Below are 23,778 nucleotides of genomic sequence, written 5' to 3'. Positions count from 1 at the left end.
GATTTTATGAAGTCATCACTGCAATTTCAGTTTTCTGGACTTAGTTTAAGGGTGTTAGATTTTACAGCAATATGCCATCATAGATTTAGAGATGGAAAGATCCTTTCAAGTCACAAAAATCCAACCTCCTTACTTCACAAATGAGGACATTAAGTCCAAAAGAAAGTAAATTAATTGTGCAAGGTCTCACAGATAGTCAGAGGAAGAGCCAGTATATGAGATTTCAATTCCAGTCTTCAATATCAACATGCCTACCATAGTACTATAAACTAAAATATATAAACATCTTTTGCTACTAAGTGCATTTCCTATAGTCAATTGATTTGAGTTTTCAGATCTATTCACTAACTTATTTCTTTCTATAGGGAAAATTATTCAATTTACATTCAAGATTGTAATTGTTAAATTGCTTATCTATTATACCTTTTAAAAAATTACTGCCTTTCTTGAAAGAAAATGTATTATTGCTAATCTCTCTAATGCTAATTATTATCCAGTCTTCATGTCCCCTAAACATACATCACTAAAAAGAATTCTGATATTTAAAAATATTGAATTAATATTTTTTGTGTAAAAATTAGACTCCCTGGCTCTTCTCCCTGTTGAGGATAGAGATTTTTCTGCGGAACTAATTTCCCCTTCTTCTCTACAAACTTTTGACTTGGCTCTTTTGGTTTTTTTTTCCTACTTATTTAACAGGGCTGCCCCAAATCTAATTACGCCTCTCTTCCTCTTCTTCCATCAATACTGTTCATGTCATTCAGTAGTCAATCAAAGCAATACTTCTATTGATTTGTATCTCCCTTTAGTGATTACGTTGAAATAGTAACTAATTACATTGTAAAATATCTACATATATTGATTAAAGTATTGAAAGCTTGATGATCCTGGACTGGCTCTGTTCCCTCATTAGTTTTGTATGTCAAAAGTTGTTTCATGGTTTCTCTTTATTGCCCTAAATTTCTCAAGCTAAAGTATACTTTTAAATAGTCCCTCTAATAGGGAGAAGCCCAATGGATTCCAGATTAACCCAGTCCATTTTTCAATAACTCTAATTGTTAGAAAAAGCCGTTCCCCTTATCAAGTCTAAATTTGCTCCTCTATAACTCCTACCAAACAAATTAAATTTAATTCCTCTTCCATGTTTCAAATACTTGAGAACAGTTGCTCCCCTATCTTTTCTCCTGCAAGCTTACCATCACTAGGTTCTTCAGGTACTTCTCATACAGAATGATGGCACAACTCACACTTGAATTGTAGCCTGCTAAAAATCCCCAGAATTTTTTTTCATGTACACCATGAACTAACCATGCCTTCTCTCTTTGTACCTGTGAAGTTTAAGACTACACTGATCATAATATTAAATGTTTAATATTAATTTTAAGTTAATATGGTTAATAATATATAATTTAAATTTAAATAAGACATTACCGCAAACAACTGAGCCTCTAGTTTATCAGTGAACAGGAAGTTAGTCACACAAAGTAGTAGAAATAAATTTACTATTAACTCTATTCCCTTCAGCCACTGATTTATAAATAAAAAAAGACCCTCATATTTTATTAAGCCTTTTAAAGATATAAGGATTAGATCTGATATAGAGTCTTCAAGTTACCAAAAAATTAGTTAGGGCTCTATAATTTAAAGATTTTCCCCCTGTTGAAGATATAACTCACATAAAGCAATCAGAAAAGTAGCTGATAGGACAATTCACATATTAATTCTGAGAACTAAAAGGTTTTATGCAAGATAAATGCAAGTATTTTTCCTATCACTGTGATATAGCTTTAAAGTGGATCTTTAGTTTCTTATAATGAACTAAATACAATTATAAAAAATTTTATTAAAAATTTATACAAGTAGTAAGGCAAATGAAAGAAAAACAGAAATTCAAAGATAATGATTTTAATGGGAAAAATTTCACTAAATATTGAAAAAATATTTTCTCAGAATAATTCCTTTTAATTGAAATTAACCAGAATAATACCCAGAACATGAATAAAGACAGATTTCTAGTGTTCTGGTAAATCAATATTAGCATACCATATAACAAATAGTTATGTAACATTTATGGAATAGAAAAAGGTACTAAAATATTTTCTTAGAGTTTTCTTAGGAACTATCTCCATCAGATCATCATATCTTTTCCTTAAAACCTCATTTTAAACAGTAATAATGCATGCAATGTGGTAGATGATGTAAAGCCATAGAAAGAATCTGCAGTGACAATTAAAAAAAGGACAGAATCTGTTGTCCAGAAGGTCTGGCTACTGTAAGTGTGTGCTATTCCCTAAATGATTATATTTGAACACTGTACTGTTCTTCCTATTACATTAAAAAAATCAAATCAGTTAAAACAGAAATCCTATTACAAATTTAATCTTATAGTTCTGATTAAAATAAAATTATAAAATTTTAAGAATCAATTTCTAAACATAGTCTCTCTTCACCTAGCAGGACTTATTCAATTCAACCTTCTCTACAAATACCTTTAACATAACTACATAATAAGTAGTAGATGCTAGGACATCTAGGTGGTGCAGTGAGCACAGCACCAGCCCTGGAGTCAGGAGGACCTGAGTTCAAATCTAACCTCAGACACTTGACACACTTACTACCTATGTGACCTTGGGCAAGTCATTTAACCCCAATTGCCCTGCCTTCCCCCCTCAAAGAAAAACAAAGAAGTACTTGATGCTGCCCCACTGGAGACCCACCTGACCAGTTCCAGTTAGGCAACAGAGCCCCTCTTCCACCCTCCCCTCCTTCCTCTCTTCCTTCCTCTCCCTCAGTCCACATAGGTATAATACCTTTACCTGTGGATGCTTTGCCCAAAGAAATGTAAATTTTGATCTCTGAAACCTCTCAAGATATCTTGGGGTTTACTGACTAGATTTCTTTCTTAGGACCATCCCTTAAACCCAAATCACTCTGGCTCTCACTGATTGGCCAACAATATGTTCCAGCCCAAGCACCACCTGGTCTTTGTTTGGGCCCTGATGACTCAGAGTGAATATAAATAGCAACTGATTCTGTTTTAGTCAGAAACCTTGAGGGTTTTCCCCTCCTAGGTTCTTTTTTTTGGTACTAGATATAAGTGGCCATTCCTTTGCCTCATTTCTTATCTAGACAACCACTGAATGGACTTTGCCTCAAGTTAACTGAAACCTGGGAACGACCTTAGCTTAAAAAGGCCAAGTTCTCTCACTGAATCCTGGGCATCTCCAGCCATCCTGATCTATGTCATGCCACTGGACCCAGATGGTTCTGGAGGAGAAACTGAGGCTGGTGACTTTGCACTGCCCTCCTTCACTTAAATCCAATTTGCTTATGGCATCATGGCATCACCTTCCTGATGTCGTGGTCTTCTTCAAGAATGAAGGATGAACGACATAGTAAGTATCTAGATGTAAAAACTTTTCTAAGGTATATGCCTTTAAGAGTTTAAAAATAAGACTAAAATATACTCTGAAATCCAATGACATTCATATGGGTACTTAAGTATACCTTTCTATTCTTTCTGTTAATGACATTTGCTGGTCACAAAGCTGGCCAATTTAAACTAATTCATTTTCCAATTGTTTTGGCAAACATTTAAAATAATCCTTCTTTCAGAAGGTTAACATTCCATTTAAAACTATCTAGAATAATTCTGAAAGAAATTTACATATTATAGAATGAAGACAGACCAGTTTAGAGTTATAAAATTTTCAAGCTTAATCTTACATAAAATGGTTAAATAATTTTTCACCCTTCCATGGTGGTAGACAAATACATTAGAGCCTTATTTTTTAGAAGGAAAACTCAGTTCCTTCAATCATTTACCAAATACTTGTAAACTGTTTTTTAACCAACAATTTAACTTATATCCAGTTTCAGGGCTAGCAAGAAGAGGATTATTTTGCCAAATACCCTATTCCTTTCTCATAACCTGTTCTAAGTTGTTTTCAATATTGGTACACCCAATGCAAGCACAACTAAAGAAAGGGGAACGACATATTTCTTAAGGAGTTTTACTAAATGAACCTAAAAATTAAAATATTCATCAAGTTTATGACAGCAGTTCATTGGATACTTCTTTTGTTTCATTAGTTTTCTACCTAAAACAATGTGACAGGACCACATGTATTGAATGAATTTGCTTTAGTTTGAATAACCAACAAACATGAGAAAGGGGCAGAGGCAAAGCATTTGCAATTCTAGCTGATGGTTTCATTAGATTTTAAGGCAGACACATAAAGGTAGAACACAACTCCTACAAGCATTTATCCTGTGATGTTGTAAAACCAAAGTACTACTTTTCTAAATATCGACATCAATATAATTACAATTGCTAAATAAAAATTATAACGAGGGTGGACTGGTTTTCAGGATTTCCAAATCAGGACCCGGCTATATACATTTAGACAGAATAGTCTTTGCATGAAGCCCAAAATGGAACAGCATAAAAATGTGTGTTTCTAGAGCCACTTTGTTTTTACTGATCAACAGTTTGTTAGAAAAGTAGCTGCAGATGTTACCTAAGGAATGAGATGGTAAAGGAGTCAATGAGTGCCATGAATTCACCTGTGTGATCAAATTATTTCAACTGTTTTTAGATTTGGTTCAACATGCTAGATTGCTACCAACTTTACAGAATTTCCCATCTAGTGCATTGGCAATCTATCCCAGCCTTTCATCATTTGCAAATTTCATAACTACGCCATATATGCTTTCAATAATATACAGTATCGCCTGTATTGACTAGCCCTCTGTCAAAAAATTGGATTAATTTGCTATGACTTATTCTTTTCTATTTTGATGACTTGTTCTCAATTCACCTGGCATGCTACACTGTAAAAATATTGTTTCCTCTAGAACAACCACTCTTTTAGTAATATGTCACAGAATTTTGCTAAAAATCAAAGTCAAGCTTTTTGGCCCATAGTCAGAGATGTCACTCTCTTCACTTTTTATGAAAATTGGCAATAACAATTGTCCTCATCTAACCCTACAGAACATCTTTCATGCTGTACAAACTTCTTAAGAAGATCCCAGTTTTACATACTTCTCCCTCCAGAGATGTGCACACTTAAGAATAAGTGTTCAATGATAAGTTATAGCTGAGAACTGCATAAACTCATAATGAAACTGTGGTCCTAAAGACAAAATTGTTATTCATGAGCAAAATACTAAGGTATTATGCTATGTAGGTTGCTGATAGGTTCACCCTCATGAGATGTTTCCAAGCAGAAACTGGATGCCTGAATACTGTGGTTTTATCTTAAAATGGGGATTACTGGGGGGTGGGTGGAAGAGTGGTTTGGACTAAATAGGTATTAAGGTTCCTTCCTATTCTAAAAGTTATTTTATTTGTTCCCAGGAACATTTGAAAACATAGCCAACAATAGGAATGTCTACACTGAAATAATGACAATAGGCCTCAAGGTACCCATAAGTCCCTTTTTAGGACTAAGACTATGGAATGTCCACTAAAATATCATATTTAGCTAATAGATTTATCTACCCTCTTAACTGCCATTGTAAGTCTATTTATGGCTATAGTAATTTTTAATTGGATAAAGGGTTTTTTATTTCTTCTTAGAAAGGATCTCTATCCTCCCATTCTTTCATTTATTATGGTCAAGGGAAACTGCTAATAAGGTAGCAAAACATTAAGAATTTTCCCTTGCATTAAATTACCATGGTGATCTTTACTGCTCTTAATTAATTTAGGAAGCTGAGACCAATCAAATCTGACATTTGGTTATTATAATGCATGAATGACAAGTATTACCTAACTGATGTCATTTAGCTGCATCCACTTGACTAAAGAAACTGCTTTTAAATTAGCAACATTTTAAATTCCTTTGTGCCGTGATAGTGTTCTTAGTGCCTTAGAAAAACTACGCCCAAAGGCTATAAAAACGTTCATATCCTTTGACCCAGCAATACCATTTCTAGGGTTGTATCCCAAAGAGATCACACAAGTGGGAAAAAGACCCACATGTACAAAAATATTTATAGCAGCTCTTTTTGTAATAGCAAAGAATTGGAAATCAAGGGGATGCCCATCAATTGGGGAATAGCTGAACAAGTTGTGGTATATGAAGGTAATGGAATACTATTGTACGATAAGAAATGAGGATGATATGGACTTCATAAAAACATGGAAAAACCTACACGATGTAATGCTGAGTGAGCGGAGCAGAACCAGGAGAACATTATACACAACCACAGATATATGGATTCTGTGATGACTAACCCTGATAGACCTCACTCTTCTCAGCAATACAAGGTGCAAGGACAACTCCAAAGGACTCATGATGGAGAGAGCTATCTACATCCAGAGAATGAACTATGAAGTATGAATGCACATTGAGGCACACTGTTTGCTCTCCCTTTTTTCCCTTTCATTTTTTTCTCTTTTGTTTGTTTTTGTTTTTTTGGTTTTGTTTCTTCTTTCTCCTGATTCATTCCATTGGTCATAATTCTTCTTTACAACTTGACCATTGTGTAAATAAGTTCAATGTGAAGTTATATGTAGAAGACATATCGGATTCCATGCCATCTTGGTGGGGGGCGGGGGGAAGAAAATCTGGAACTCAAAACTATGTGGAACTGAGCGTCGTAAACTAAAAAATAAAAATATTAATTATAAAAAAGAATATTCATAGAGAAATCCAGCATTTTTTCATTAAGGTACAAAAGATTAAATGGAATTTAGCATTTTTATTCTATATGAATAATCGAGTCTTTGTAGATCATGTTTTACATGTTTCTAGTTAAGTATAATAAAAGAGTGTTTGTGGGAGTGTGGGGCTGTTAATAGAGGGCTCAAGACAAAATATTTCAGGGAAATTTGAGAAGAAAAGCTATCTAGCACAGCGTGTAGCTTCAATGAATAGATGCCACTAGGAATATATCAGGATTACAGAACATAGCAGTGAACAAATATTTAATGAGTATCTATGTTATATATTACCATGTTTTTGCTGCACAAGGAAAAACACCATACCAAGAAAAGGAGAAGAAGGTGAGACTTAAAAGAGGAGAAAGAGGGAATGGGGATATATTGGATATTGAACATGTCCACCAATTTAAGGGTTCACTTTTGGCTGTTGGTAAGATAAATAAAAACTGAAATTCAGTTATTTATGTAAACGTAGCCAGACAAGAGGTATAACCATTTCTACTTGACAGAGGATTACAAGCTAAATGGACGAGCCATTTGGGTCATGTTTCAAGACCATCAGTTTGATGATATTCACATTTCTTACCAGTAAGAGAATTTCAGGTTTCCCCACCAAAGCCAGAGCAGTGGATAGTTTTCTCTTGGTTCCTCCACTGTAGGTATTCACTGGTTTTTCAATATCAGCCTCAAGGTGTAGTCGATTAACAAGTTCTCCAGCAACCTAAAGGAAAGACATTTTGTAAGCGTTTCTTGCTGAATATATTATGACTTGTATATTTTGAACTGAATGTAAGCTCATTGAGGTCAGGGACCGTTTCATTTTTGTTTTTATATGCCCAGTGTCTAAAGTAAAGGTGACTTGAACATAGCAGGTGCTTCATAAATATTTAATGAAATTATGACTTTTTAAACTAAAAGTTTTAATTACTCATTGCTGTTTCCTCGCTAAACATGAAATAATTATTTTCCAAATAGCAAAGGTATTTTCAAATGAATTGTGTTAACTGTTATCAAAGGGAATTCAGAGCTGATAGAAACAAGACCGTGAGCTATTCCCCATTTCATCCTACTCTCCCACATCCATACACTCACACACGCTGGCCCCATCACCTGGAGCACAGCCCTCCTACCATGTGTCAAGAGTCTTTCTTGCTTCAAGTCCCATGAGAGCCACGTCTCATAATGCAGTATACCATCTAGCTGTCTTCTGGAAAATGAAATAGTTTGGGTATTAAATATATAGCCCCTATTTAATTTACTTAATTGGAGAGAGAGAGGGAAGTTCCCAATTAAACATATAAAATCACCCAATGCAAAGATTTTGTTTACAGCTCAGTGACAATTTTTGTTATGCATCCTCTTCTGATGAGGATGAAGATGATGGTGAAGAAGATAGCCAATACTTAAAGAGTACTTTAAGGTTTGCAAAGTGTTTTACATGTTACTTCATTTGATCATCCATACAAACTGTGAGTTCCTTGAGAGCAAGGATTGTCTTTTGCCTTTCTCTGTATCTCCAGTGCTCAGAACAGAATCTGGCACATAGTAGGTGCTTAATAAAAGCTCATTGATGGAATTATTCCTCCTCACAACAAACCTGTGAGGAAAATGCTATTATTATCCCCATTTTACAGAAGAGAAAACTGAGACTCAAAGAATTTAACTTGCTCAGGGTCATAGAGATAGTGTGTATCTGAGGCAGAACGTACTTAACAATAATAATAATAGCATTTATATCATGCTTCAACATTTACGAAACACCTCACAAATTTGATCTCATTTTATTCTCACAACAACCATATAAGATAGGTGCAATTTATACCCATTTTTCAGATGGGGAAACCTAGACTGAGGTTAAGTGACTTGCTCAAGTTCACACAGTTAGCATTTGAGTCTGGATTTGAACTCAGATCTTCCTGGCTCCAAGCCCAGTTGCCAGTCAATTCTTCCTAAATTCAAGTCTAGCATAGAATCCACTGTACCATCTAGCTGTCTTCTGGAAAATGAAGTAGTTTGGGTATTAAATATATAGGCCCTATTTAATTTACTTAATTGGGGAGAGAGAGAGGGAGAGAGGTTCCCAATTAAGCATATAAAATCCCCCAATGCAAAGATTCTGTTTGCAGCACAGCGACAATTTTTGTTAGGCATTACCACCGATCCAACCCAGCCATGCCTCAAACTCAGGTTACAAATCAGGAAGGACTCAGCAAAGGTCAAAACTCCTACTTTGATGTGTAGGAGAGCAGAGGACACCCCGACTGGAGAACGACAATGCTATTCTTTAATCCTGACATTTCTCCCCACTTCCAGGCTCTTAGTGCTAAACATTAACATGGAATGAGCTACATGTTTACACAGTGCTAGAAACATAATTGATGAGTCTTTCTACTTTGCCATGATCCTCATAGTTCCTTTGATTGGCCTGTCCCAATAGCTTCTGTATATTATTAACAATAATAACTAAGCTCTAAACCATATTTTCACCTGTGTTTTTTTTTATCTGACCCTCTCACAACAACCTGTGAAGGTGAAAAATTATTATTATCTTCACACAGCTAGCAAGTTACAGAGCTCTCTGGAATCTGTTTCTCCATCCTTAGATCTGGAAGTAAAAGAAAAACTATTTCTCTGGGCTACAGCCAGAGGGTCAAGTATCCTAACAATAAAATATGTACATATACTATATAAAGTCTTTTTTTCCTATTAAGCTTCTAGGCTCAGCTACCCTACTTTCATTTCCTCCCTGAAGACTGAATAAGGTATACCCACAATTCAAGTGCTTTAGGAGTCTCTGGATAACTGGTTTTCCTCACTTCCCCTTACTGATGACTTAAACAGGAAATGCACTGAGTCCTGGAACTGGCTTGGCTTAAGACAGGGCAGAGCCTTTCTCTAAGATTAGACCTGATGGAAGAGATGGACAGAGATCAGTCTCATGGTTTCATCTGGCAGGATATTGGTCCAGGAGCATGGAGTCTTCCTGCTCCCTTCTCTCCCTTCTCCAGCCTGACCCCAATAAAGATTCATTTAGCTGCACAAAAATGATACCAATGATTTTTAGTTAGGTGAATGGCTTTGAAGTTTATGTTTAATCACCATGGGATATACTAATAATTACGTGCATCATTAAAGGAGCATCTGATTAACTATTGAAAGTTTTATTTACATTTAACTGAAAACTGTTCACTGATTCTCTGTGATCATAGTTTACTGATCATGTAACATGATCATTACAGGGAACATTGGCAAGGGCTTGACCTAAAAGCTAAAGCTTTTCATTGAATCTTGCCATAAATCAAGGAAGAGCATAATATATTTGTAATGCACTTACCTATTTATAGGCTGTTCCTACCCAGTAGAATATAAGCTACTTTAGGGAAAGGATTGTTTTGTCTTAGTAATTATAGCAACAAGACCTAATGCAGGACCTGGTACATAATAATGAATGTTTTTTGAATGAGTGATTGAATGAATATGTTTCTGGTACTATTTTAAACTGCCATTGGTGTCCCCCTCTACACTAAAGCAAAGAGAGAGGAACCTTGTATGTCCCCTCTCCTGTTATAACACCTGCCATCTTTAAACTAACCTACTTTTCGGTGTAAAATGAATAGATACATCGTTTCTTTTCTATTTGAGTGTTATTGCTACCCCAGCGAGCCTGCAAGGAAACCAAAGAAAAACAAAGTTGCCCTGTTTGGTTGTGAGCGGACATCAAATGGCCCACTCTTACTTGCTCAGCTAGAACTTGGTTCCTTAGCTTCAATTTAGGATTTCCCGGAAAATACTTTAAATACCCTACAGTCATATGTTTCTTCAAGGGAGAGAATAAGGCAGCTACTTTCTATTTCAGGTAAACCTTATAGCTATTTTATGCTATTTCCTTCTCAAACCAATAGAGACTATGATCATTGTAGTCTCTTTGCTATACAACGGAAGAAAAACTGCCTTAGGATACATAGTGTTATTCTAAAGCCATTCGATGCCAAGTATTTTTAAATACATTATCTCATTGCAGGTCTCCTGGAAAGCTAACTGGCTCTGAAATCAGAGTCCCTAGGTTCAAATTCCATTTCTGATTGTTACTACCTGTAGGACCTTGGGAAAGTGAATTATTCTCTCTGGGGCTGAATGGACTCATCTATAATATCAGGAAGTTGTACTTGACTCCAGAGATTACTTCTTTTTCTAGATTGTGAAGAAATAATAGAGGAAGGGGATAAGCATTTATATAGCATGTACTGTGTGTATGTTAAGCGCTTTATAAATATTATCTCATTGGATCTTCACAACACTCCTGAGAGGTAGGTGTTGCTGTTATGCCTATTTTACGGTGGAGGAAACTGAGGCAAACAGAAGTTAAATGACTTGGAGAATCACATAGCTAGAAAGTGCCTGAGGACAGATTTGAACTCAGGTCTTCCTGACTCCAAGCCTACCATACCATTCTATCTACTGTACCACCTAACTTCCTCATATGAGCCACATCTTAGGAAAGAAAAAATCCCAATGAAATAGGTAGTATATCATTATCTCTATTGTATAGATAAAGAGATTGAGGTTTAGAGAGATTGTTATTTTTTTTCCAGGTCACGGTGACACACTGCAGAGAGAGGATTAATATCCAAAATTTCTGGTTCATAAGTCTGGCACTTTTTCCATGTCTTATATGGGTTGAAAGCCAATTGCTATAGTAAAGGATTATGCCATTTTACTGAAAATTTATTTTTCTACAACATACATCTTTTAGTTTTAAAGTATGTTTTAAAGCATTAGTTACTTACTATAAAAAAAATCTACAGAAGAGGAGACACAATATAAACCAAGATTTGCATGTCATGAAGCCATGAACTTTTCTAGCTAAAACTTGCTTATCAATAGGTAATTGTAGAAACTTTGCCTTTTTTGCTTTCAAGGAACTTTTGCAGCCTCTCACCAGGATACATCTAAGAATTTAAAAGATGCAGATGCCTGGCCACAGGCTCTCAGCAAGTTGTTTGTAATCCCAGTGTTAAAAACCTTCACAGGGCTTTCTCCTATTGCTCCCTAATTGAGTTATTGCCCTCTAGACTCTGTTGAGAGAATCTTATATTTTACTGCAGCAGACTTGTCTCAGGAACCTTATTTTGACTTCTCCCAGCATAGTAGAAGATTTTTAAGAAAACAATGTTATGCACATAACATTGTCTACAATGACAATAGTCTCCTTGTGATCAGGTAAAAAAAAATTCTCTTCCTTAGGATTCAAAATCTGTTCATTTCTCATTCTTCTTCTCCCAAGTAAAGAATGGTTGAAATATTCTGTAAGTTATTTCACCATCTGTGCAATTCACAACTTATCTTTGGAAAAAAAAACAGTAACAACAGCTTTCTGGCAATTTTAGCAAACCTCTAGACATTATCACCACCATCACCTTTGAAACCTATGTGTGTATAATATAAATTGATAGAGAGATCGATAAATGGATGGGTATAGAGATAGACAATGTAAATGTATATACACATATATACTTCAATGCATATGCGGGCTCCTCAAGGGCATGGACTGTCTTTTTCCTTTCTTTGTATCCCCAACGCTTAGCACGTTGCCTGGCATAGAGTAGGTACTTAAAATGCTTACTGACTGACTGCAAACTATATTTTAAATTTATTTTGTAAACATATAGTACATGTATATATGCATATAACATAGAAACACATATGTGGTTTTGTATATATGTATATATTATCATCATCATTATCGTTTCTCCAGTATTTGAGGTTTCTTGTTCATAGGAATCCTATTTCTTTTAAGAAGCTTCCTTTAGGAGGTGGTTAAGTGGCATAGCAAATGAAATGCTGAGTTAGGAAGACCAGATTTAAAATCCAGTGTCAGACCCTTAAGAGCCATGTGACCCTGGACAAGTCACTTCTCTGCTATTGGCCTCTATTCCCTGTACTGTAATATAGGAATCATAAATCACCTACCTCCCAGAGCTGCTGTGAAGATCAGATGACATAATATTTGTAAAGCACTCAGCACAGTGCCTGGCACACAGTAGGCATTTAATAAATGTGTGTTTCCTTCCCTTCCTTCCCTCTTTTAAATCTTGCTACAGGTTTTATCTGTTCATCTCATTACTAATAGCAAACTTTATTTTAAAAGGCTGAATCATGCGCTTTATCCTTCCTCATTATGCAATCAAATAAATCAATAAGTGTTCAAATGTGGGTTGTTCACACCAAGTACTCAGATGATAGAAATGAGTAGAAATTATTAGACAAGAGAATCATAGTCAATCTCATAGATTTAAGAAGGAAATAAATATTTGATATCACCATCTTTTATCATCTTCGGAAAGTAGCTGGTCATATTCTCTCACTTGCAGAAGCCTATTATCATATAAAAGAGAATCTCTTTAAACTGTTCTTCAGGGAATCCCAAGTTAAGGAAAGGTGCCAGCCAACTAACTAAGAACTGATGGTCTGTTCATGGATGAGGCACAAATGTATTAGATTCCTTTAGTACTCTGAAAAAACTCTTTTCAGAAAGCCAACAGAATTGAAGTAGCTTTAATCAGAAAATCCCAGTTTGTTACATTTCCTGACATATAGTTCTTTGTCAGAGACATTAAAAAACACTCTACCTGAGTTGCTCCTGCTGAGGGATATCACCTAGATAGGGATGTGCCAGAAAGGAAGGGAAACCCTTTGATTATTAGATAAGCTTATCATAAGAATGGCACAGTAATCGACGGCAAAATGATAAGATATTATGTGGTAAAAACACAGTTGAATAAAATAATGGGTACTAAATGGTGCCACGGGACCTTCTGTAATACTGTCAAAGATCTATGGTCATGTCAGTGGGAGTACTACCTCCACCAACTCAGGTCACAATGTCTCCATTTTTTAGTAGACAGATCATCCAGAGTGTCTGTGAACTAAAACTGTCATCATTCTCTGGCCAAGCTAGGGATAAACTTCTCCAGACTTCACTAGGATCACCCCCTGAAAGGGGAAATAGAATCTATCCCTAGGCCTGTACTTGGAAGGACCTGCCAGATTTGTGCTCTCTGGTCATAGCCTTTGAGAACCTAAGAAAACTTTCATAACTTAAGGCAGCAATGGAAGAGTATCTTAATGAAGGAAGTAAAGCATATTTAATATACATTTCTTTAAAGCCAGAGCTCTATAATGTTAACCTCTGTTTGTGGTGTTCTATGTATTTCCTATCAAAGAAATCCCTAGGAAGCATATTATAGATAGAATACCCCCTAAACAGTTGTGATATTTTGTTGAAATCCCTGCAGAGATGCCACTGTGAACGTGGGTAGCAATCATTGCTAACTTCATATATGATCATAACAATGAAAATGCCTTAAAATTAAGCTATGTGGGAATGCCCCCCATAAGTTGAGCACCATGGTATAGTTTGGGCAATGCCACAAAGCTCTGCCTTAAAAAACATTTCCCACCATCAGTCCAATGTAAAGTACTGCCCTAGCTCACTACCTGACCTGAGATCCCTTATCACAAAAGGCAATCCTTTAGATTTGAAAGTAAAGATGGGCATACTGTCTCTTGAAGGACACTATTTTAATATGCACATATTACTTGGAAAGAGAACAGGCTCAAAAGCATTTTGTGTATGTATGAAGGAGGTAGGGCATTATGTCTCATACTATTTGCTGATTAGCATTCATTAGTCATCAGATTAATCAATGGTTATCACCTTGTTAAGTCAGAACAAGTTGTAGGCCTTAAGAAGCTCAAGGAAATAAAACTTTGGAGGACAATTTTAGTCTAATTTACGTTTTGTTTTACAACCAACACTGATGCCAAAAGTGAACCCTTAATTTCAATATTCAATGTATCCCAGTTCCTTCTCTCTCTTTTTTTAAGTCTCGCATTCTGTTTAAACTCTCACATTCTTCTCCTTTTCTTGAGATTGTATTTTTCATTGTCCAGGAACACTACATGGTCATGTATAATATAGGCAGTCGTTAAATATTTGTTCACTGCTCTGTTGTTTAATTCTGATATATTCCTAGTGTCATCTACTCATTGAAGCTCCACATTGTGCTAGATAGCTTCTCTTCTCAAATTTCCCTGAAATATTTTACCTAGAATTCTCCATTACTCCCCCGTCCCTCCCCCCCCACCAAATACTGTAACTTTTTTTTGAGGGGGGAGAAGGCAAGGCAATTGGGGTTAAGTGACTTGCCCACGGTCACAAAGCTAGTAAGTGTTACGTGTCTGAGGTCGGATTTGAACTCATGTCCTCCTGACTCCAAGGCCAGTGCTATATTCATTTTGCCACCTATCTGCCCCTCTAACTTTTATACTTAGCTTTGTGTACGTTATATTCCCTCTATTGAAATGTAAGTTTCCTGATGACAGTGATCATGCCATTTGTATCTTTGTATCACCAATGTGTAATACAGTGCCTTGAACATTGTAAATGCCTAATAATTATTTTTTACTGCACTGAGTTGGCCCAAATTATCTCCACAGCATATGAATATCTTTTAGATCAAAATTATAAACAATGGGTGTGATAGAAGAAGCTGTAGCCAAAATAACTGACCTAATTTCCCTCTTCCTTCCTTCCTTCTTCCCTCCCTCCTTCTCACTCTCTGTCTCTCTTTCTGTCTCTGTCTCTCTCTCTGTGTCTCTCTGTCTCTGTCTCTAGCTCTCGATCTCTCTCTCTGTCTTCTGTCTCTCTCTGTCTCTGTGTCTCTCTGTCTCTCTCTAGCTCTCTCTCTCTCTGTCTCTCTCTCTTTAATTTTCCTTCTGACTTGTATATCAATGCAGATCCCCCCTTCTCATTTACCATATGATTCTCACTCAAAGAGAGAGAAAAGATGAAAATCAGGACAAACTGTGATGAACTACAAATAAAATTTAAACACACATGGATGGAGAAAAATCTAATGGAAACCAATATAAAGTGGTCATTCACACTTAACAGTGTACATCATCTAACAAATATTTTTCTAACCACACATTCACAACGTAAGCAAAACAATTTGTCCCCTTTTCTGCTCTGGAAAGGGGAAATATTAACACATCCTATGAGCTCTCCAAGGTCAAACACTGTTCCTCTGCAAGAGAGTGCCAACTTTTCAATTACATGTCCACCCTTATTCTCTTAGGTTGCCTCAGGCTCCAGAGACGACTCTGTCCAGTAAATGGCCCTTTCATTCTCTGTTACTAATCACATTCTAGTTGACAAATCATTTTTAATCTGAGTAGGTGTATTTTCCAGACCCTGCTAGAGGCTTTGGTGCAGACAAGGAAAAACAAACAACCTTGGTTACAATCATACTGTCAAGGTTAATATCTCAGGAAATGACCAAGTATTGATTAAGGAGTAACAGGCCAGATGGTCAAGAAGCAAAAAAAAAGGAAAAAAAAATACTCATCTCATGTGAATCAGATAAAGGAAATCTTGTGCAATTCACATGTATGGTAGAAGAGACTTTCAGTCTATAACATTTAGAATAAGAATAGTCTGATAAGAAGCGTAGTCTGATGAGAAGAACACTGATGAGAAATAGGGATATCTCATTTGTAGCCCCAACTCTACCATTTCCTTGCAACGGCAAAATTCAGAAGAGCTGCCTGGGTTTCCTACATCGCTTTCCGGGAGATCCTAAGCAAACTAGAGGTGGTGGGGAGGTGCCTTTTCTTTCACTTATTCTGCCCCAATCAATTCAATTAAGTATTTATTAAGTGTCTACTGCAAGCAAGGTACTGTGCTTGGTGTTGAACTTTGAGAAATCAGAATGTCTAGAGAGTGAAAAGAAGCAGAGGCAACATGCATATATATATATATATATATGCATATATATATATATATATATATACATGTATCTATGTGTACATATATTCTCTTTGAGTCTGGCAAAGTAAGAAAGGGAACTATAGGAAAGGCATTTTAAAGATGCAGGAGACTTGGGAATGATTGTAGGAAACAGCAGGAAAGAACCTCTCCTGTCTCCAAGTCTCTGGTTGCATCCTCTCACTCCCATCACTCCCCACACAAATCACTCACGAAGTAGCATCTGCTCTCTTCTCAACCTTCCTCTTATAACTCTGCCCCTCCTCCCCACACTTCAAGATGACCTATCACCCTCAAAGTCTACCACAATTTAATTCACTTAGTAACCAACTTTCCTCTACGTCCTCATTCCTATTGAGGATGCCATCATCCTTCTAGTAACCCAGGTTTGAAACCCTGAAACCATCCCAAAATCTTCCATCTCCACCCCACACCCCATTATATCCAACCAGCTGCCCACTCCTGTGATTTCCACCTTGACAGCATCCCTCACATCTGTCCACTTCTCTCTAATCTCATCGCCACCACACTAGTTCAGGCCCTCATTATTTCTTGCATGGGTTGGTGCAATAGCTTTCACAGTCAGGAGCCAAGCTATCACTCCAAACTAATTTCACATTAGTTCCCTTCACAGATTCTACTTTCCATCTAGACAGGCATCCAGGTGTTCCACCCAAGACAGTTAAAGTGCGTATTACATAATTTCAACAGGTTCATCAACGCTGTAACACTTTACCTCTGCTGAACCTCAGTTCAGCCATCTATGAGATGAGTTTATGGAATCAGTGGATCTCTCAGGTCTCTTGTAGCTCTAAAGTTCTCTGATTTTATTGTTTTAATTTTATTTAATATACTTTCCTAGAGAGATAATTCCTACTATCTGATGACTTATGAAAAAAATATACGAACAGGTAGGAATATTGCCTGAAAAAAAATTCATTTGCTCTTTTATGAGCTCTGGATGAAGCTAGTTTCTAGTTACTGTTCAATAAAAATTTTATTAGGTGTATTCTACAATAAAGCTATGCTATAAGGTGATTACCAGAACTGTCATTTGGTAGTGGTGACAGAAAATAATCACCAAGGCTTAATGTAATAACAATTATCTCCTAATATATTTTTCTTACAACAAAAGGACATGCTCATTGTGTTTGCAGAACATCTGACTTCCTTAATCAAAAGTTAATGAGAGGGGTTGACAACAATAAACACCTAATGAAAGACTTTCCAGAAGATTAGGCCTGAATATTAAACAGATATTTGGAGTAGGAGGGAATACTGCCTATATGGGGGTGTGCAGTTGTCCTTGCTTTATTAAAATGGGAGGCAATAGGAATTGTGGTGGTTCCATCCAAGGACCAAATCTCTCCTAGTTTCATTTCATGGTTTTTTTATGCGAATGGGCAATGGAGTCTGAACCCTCCCCCTAAAACACAAGGAATTCATTATCTTGGTCAGAGAGCAGAAGAAGCCTGTTCTGTTTGATGCCTGTGAGCCTGGTTTTCTCCACATTTTAATTGGGAATGCTTTACATACGCCTCTTATTTCTTTACACTGAGCCTCCCCCAGAAGTCTAAGAAACATCCCTAACTTTTAACCACTGGGGTGATGAAAATAAGTCTTAAACAACTGTCATCCCAGGAGTTTCCTGCTAAAATCTTTTTTTCTGACTCGTCAGTCAGGACTGTCTAGTCTGTTCTACTCTAGTGAGCACTGGTGAGCAAACAGAAATAAGGGGATGGGGAGCTCCTTCTCACACCTTCCCACCTACCACTCTCTCTCTCAGACATTGAGTGACATGCAGTCCAAAAGCTTCTCTTTCATCATTCCCCTGAGGCTAAAGAGAAAGGAAGAAAGTCAAGAAGCTGTCACTCCAGACACCAGGATGTTAGATCAACAATTTCAGCTCCATGCCCATCATTGTCTTTAGTATTCAACTAGACTTCCACCTTTCATAACTAAATCACAGAATAATAGAGCCTGAAGGAAACCTAGGGGCCATCTAGTTGAACCCCTTCATTTTACAAGCAGGGAAACTGAGGCCTAGAAAGGGGAAGTGACTTGTCCAAAGTCACACAGGTTAATAGGTGTCAGAGTCAGGGCTTCAATCATGGAACTTTGGCTCCAAAGGCAGCTCTCTTTCCATTATATACACCATATGCCACCACATATACCACCATAATCCCCCATCACTTCCTCCATGCTCATAGCTATGTATGAGCATGTGGCCAGACACAGACATGTATTTTTATTGATTTTTAACAAGGTAAATTTTTGTCTTCAGCAGATGGTTCCAAGAAGAAAATAAAATTCATTTGTGAATTGAAGGATGCCCATGCTGACTTCATTAGCTGTTCTTTTTCTCAAAGGATGCTTACCCTATGGATATCCTGTTTGGGGATTCCACGCAGGCTGCAGTAGTAATGAAGATGTTCCCAGCCAGTTAGAAACTCATCCAAGGCATCTCTCTGGGGACAGTAACCAATGAGAATGCCTGCAGCACCAGAAGAAGATAGGACCATTTCATCCCTATTAAGAAAAAAAAATGTGGGAATTGATTTTAAAATCACATTTGAATTCTTCATCTTCAGAATCCTGTATGTCTCCTTTAAGGCATTTCTTGGTTTATTCCTGAACAATATTGGAGCTCCATGGGATCCTTGATATGTTATTGACTGAATTAACTTAATACTACTTTATATAACACATGCCATGTTTGTAATGCGATGATAGGCATCTGACAAAAATGATAAAAATTAGAAAAGAAAACACTGCCTAAATTCTCCAAAATGTAAGCACAGAATGAACTGTATTCAACAAAACTGTTAAATATGGTTAAAAGCATATTGAGCCAGACTCTGCTGAGTTAATGAGTCATCCATTAAGCTTTAAAGAAACAAAAGTATCAAATTATTATGTGATAAATTACTACCTTGGGTATCACGTATTAAGGGGGATTGGAGGTAAGGGCACTGAAAACTTAACAAGCATTCAGTTTATTCATGTAGCAGGTATATGCCAGGGCCTGAGGTGGGCAGAACATTACAATAATATCTTTCATTTATATAGCACTTTACGGTTTACAATAGGCTTTCCTTGAAAGCACCCTATCCTGCCAGTAATAGTCTAAGAGTTCCTCTTTATAGAAGAAGCTCCACCTCAGAGATGTCAGATGACTTATCTACAACGCAGAGTTAGTAAGTGAAACATCGTAGATACAGGTACATCAAAATACTCACAGATCAAAAGCAAAACAAACTCCTCCATCATAGCACTACGTAAGGTGAGTTTACTTTCAGAAGTGATATCGAGTAGGTACAGAGGTAGGAAGATCTCCAGCAGGGAAGCTGAGTCACAGTATGCAGACAAATACTATTCAATATCATTCTTCCCAACCAACAGATCAAGCCAAAAGGAGGGGGAGGGGTGGTGAACCTTTATTGAAATTCCCCTGTGACATCCTGCCTTACCTCATGAAATGTAAATTAAACTTCAGCATGAGATTTGACACAGGAAACTATCTTGAACCATGATAACAGACAACATAGAGTGGCAAGTGGGGCTGTTGGCCCAAAATAGACCATAGGATCACTGATTTAGAGCTGCAAAGGACTTTAGTGTCTGTCTTCCCCATTCCCCTTATTTTTTTCAGAGATGAGGAACTGAGGTTCAGAGAAGTTATGTAATTTTCCCAACGTCACACAGCTTACACGTGGCAAAGATTTGACTAAATCTCTGGCTCAGGGACTCCAAATCCAATGCTCTCTCCACTATATGATCCTGACAAAAGTATATTCGTTTATGTACTGCTGGATATCTTGCGGTAGCAAAGAACTAGAAATGAAAGTTAAAGTCCATAAATGGGGGGGGAAAGCTAAATAAATTGTGGTACATGAATGCCAAAGAATATTAATATAAGAAACAACAAATAGGAAGAATCCAGAGGCAATATACAAGTAGAGGAGACTTGGTTCAAATGCCAAGGGCCTCTGAGACACAGTGTAGATCCCAGTTTACATCACACTTTCCTTGAACCCACTTGCTTTGCTTTCATTAAAAAGTATAGGTTGGCTTGATCCAAGATACTGGCTGAGACTAGCTTAGCTAAGGTTGGTGAGACATGTTGCCAACCCACTTTGGAAGGAATTCTATATTTAAAGAAACCTGGATTCATATCAGACACTTATTATCACATGAATCATTACCTCAGAGTCTCAATTTTCTCATCTATTAAAATGAGATTTAAGATGCAAAACTTCTCTACCTGTATATCTCATGGGATTTTTGCATAGAAATCACCTTTAAAATGTTAAATGCTGTATAATTTTAAGTTATTATTTTACATACTACCTAGTCAATCCAACTAAAATCTTTTGGCCTCAATTTCCTCCCATGTAAGCTCCTTCTCAAAGGGTAGGAGATACTAAGAAACATAACTTAGCTCTTTGTTCTGTCCACAAAACATGAGAACTTCACTCAATGACCAACAATTTTACCAATGACCAGTGGATACAGAAATAGATATGGAAGGACTGTTACCTACTGTTCTTCAACCTAAAAATAAAACCAGAAGAGAAAAGGAAGTTGAAGTTAAGTAGAATCCTTACTCTTAAACATTTTCTTTTGAGAGGCAAATACAATAGTTGATAAAGCTAGTTTGATTGTACATGTGAAGAATATGATTTGTGAAGCAATAAACATCATTTAATAGAACCTTTGAAAATACTGTATGCAGTTTTCATGATGTTACTGAAAAAAATACTACCATTAAATAATTATAATTTATGTGTCAATACTGCTCTCAAACATTGAGGAGGTGGAGAAATTACATAAAGCTTATGAAGATCTTTGAAAGCAAATCAATATTACTGTACTTGGATGCTTGGTAAGCTCGATGCAAAGGAAGGGCAAGGGGAGAACAGAGGCAAAAACAGAAGCTATGGCTCCTGAATAAGAAAAAAAGAGGAACCAAAGATTTGTATATTATGCAGAACCTACATGTCCACAGTATATTTAGAGAAGAAAATTGTTATGCAAAGGGCATGGCATATATCCTAAAACATCAATCAAAATAAATTGTACTTAAGCAGACAAGAAACAATGTTTGGCTAATGTGGGAGTGATCCCTACATTGGATGTCAGTGCCATCACAATGCCAATTTGTTAGACTACAAATAAAAAGTAATAATCAAGAAGAAGAATTAAAATAAGAAAAAAAATATGGTAAATAACAAAAATAAGTCCACCTGACTTATTTAAATGAGTGATAGATACCCCTCAATGGGAAATGGTTAAAGAAATAATCATAGTGCTTATATGGTACTCTCAAGGTTTCCAAACATTTCACAAATATTAATGCTCATTTTATCCTCACAACCCTAAGAGGTAAGTGTCAATATTATCCCCATTTCATATATGAGCAAAATGAGGTAGAGGTTAAGTGATTTGCTCAGAGTCTTACAGCTAGGAAGTGTCTAAGACGATGTGAACTCAGGTCTTCCTAACTCCAGAGCCTTTATCCAATGCATCACCTAACTGCCTTACGGACATCAATAATGTTTATAATCATTTCATAAAGAAGTTTAACATATAAATACATTTCTCTATGGAGGAGACCAGAAGAGCCAAGAAGTTGTATCATTAAGCAATCATTTGATCTCCTTTCAAAATACAGAAATATGGCAGAAGGGTGAATGAAAATTATGAACAGTATTTTTCAGAAAACAAAAAGATGTATTAGATGAACCTAAAAGGTTGGTGAAAGATTCAATTCAGCAAAATTATAGTGAGGTGATTTAAGCATGAAGTTAGAAGGAAGACAACAAACATGAAAATTTATAAAGTTTCCTAAAGACTGTTGTAGCAAACTCTGTATTCTAAAATCACTGTTTCAGAAATGCACCATGAGGAGGTTGAAATAACCCCAGAAGAAAAAAAAGGATAGGAAAAGTCATTGTCAAACATGTGTAGAAAGATGAGGTGCATGAAGGCCAAAAAGCTTGAAAGGACTTAAGAACTTTGAGGGATAAAGTCTGAAGACAACTGAAAAAAGGAGAGATACCATGTCATGGATGCCGTGGGGGTGGGGCAGGTAGTGTCAGACCTTGTGGTGACACCCAAGAAAAGGTTATTGAAAGACTAGCAATAATTACCTACTTTTGTGATTGTTTCCCTATTCAATTTTTATGAGAATAATCTACACAGAGAGCAAGAATATCCTTGTAGATATTAGAAGAGAACAGGTGAGATTTTGAACATTATAGTCCGTTGGAAATAATATCTTTATGATCCTTTAATTGACTGACAGGTAGCAAGAAAATAAAATCCTATTGTGCTTAGTGTATGTTGACTATAAAAAAGCTTTTCATTTAGAGGAGTAAAATCCTTAAAGGCTCTGCTCCAACCAAATGTCTCTGATACGTATGCAAAAATTTTATAAGAGTTCTTAAAAGGCATAACAAGACAGAGAAATATGTTCAATGATCGCCCAATTAATTAATATCAAGTGAAGCCCATCAGGGAGGATCTAGAGCTCAATTCAAACATAAGCTGGGCTTCCCTATACATGGAAAGTGCCTCTATGTACTTCTGTAAACAAATGGTTTTGTGTGGATTATATCAGGCACTGGAACATTGCAAAACTTCCTAAATGAGATCCATCAAAACAATCACTCAAATGAGTCTGTCCTAACTATCCATACAGGAATAGCCAAGCTGATGAATGAAAAATTTGTATTGTCCCTATTCGGCTATGTCATTGCATAGACAAACTATAGAATTCATTCTTCAGTACAGATATTTGGGACTGATGCTGCGAATGAACAATCAACTGGGCTCAAAACAGAATGAAAGGAAGATGGCGGCCTAGATTGTCTTGTGGAAATTGCACAGTTCCTTTAATAGCCTGAGGAAAAGGATAGACAGACAACGATAGGTTGTGATCTGAATCAGTGGAAAGTACAGACATTGATGAGACCAGAGAGTCATTGGAATATAGGAGTCTATACATAACACCACTTGGCCATAATAAGTTACGCTGGGGTGAGGAAGACCTTGGTTTTTCTCCCACATCAAACCCTAAAAGAGATTTATGATCACTGACAAACAACAATCTCTTATTGTTTAATTTTGCTTATCAGTAACATGGGGATAAAAATAAAATACCAATTTGTGGGGCTGTGCGAAGTACTTTTTCAAACCTAGAAGCCTGATACTGATAGGAATAAACAGTGCATCGGTATAGTGCTTTGATATTTACAAAATTCTTTCTTCACCA

The 23,778-nt window shown here is 36.5% G+C and overlaps 1 protein-coding gene across 1 annotated transcript in view; it reads right to left on the bottom strand.

The window, feature by feature from the left end:
- The window catches only part of ABCA13 (ATP binding cassette subfamily A member 13), a 519,839-nt gene that overhangs the window by 34,661 nt on the left and 461,400 nt on the right, over positions 1 to 23,778 (bottom strand). The window contains exons 61-62 of the mRNA XM_036739641.1: positions 18,881 to 19,031; positions 7,260 to 7,394 (exon numbers count right to left, since the gene is read on the bottom strand). Coding sequence (XP_036595536.1) covers positions 7,260 to 7,394; positions 18,881 to 19,031 — 286 coding nt within the window. The remainder of the gene's footprint in view (positions 1 to 7,259; positions 7,395 to 18,880; positions 19,032 to 23,778) is intronic.

The sequence above is a fragment of the Trichosurus vulpecula genome, chromosome 9, assembly GCF_011100635.1.
Source record: "Trichosurus vulpecula isolate mTriVul1 chromosome 9, mTriVul1.pri, whole genome shotgun sequence".
NCBI classification, from domain to species: domain Eukaryota; kingdom Metazoa; phylum Chordata; class Mammalia; order Diprotodontia; family Phalangeridae; genus Trichosurus; species Trichosurus vulpecula.
This window is presented reverse-complemented; position numbering and strand designations above follow the sequence as displayed.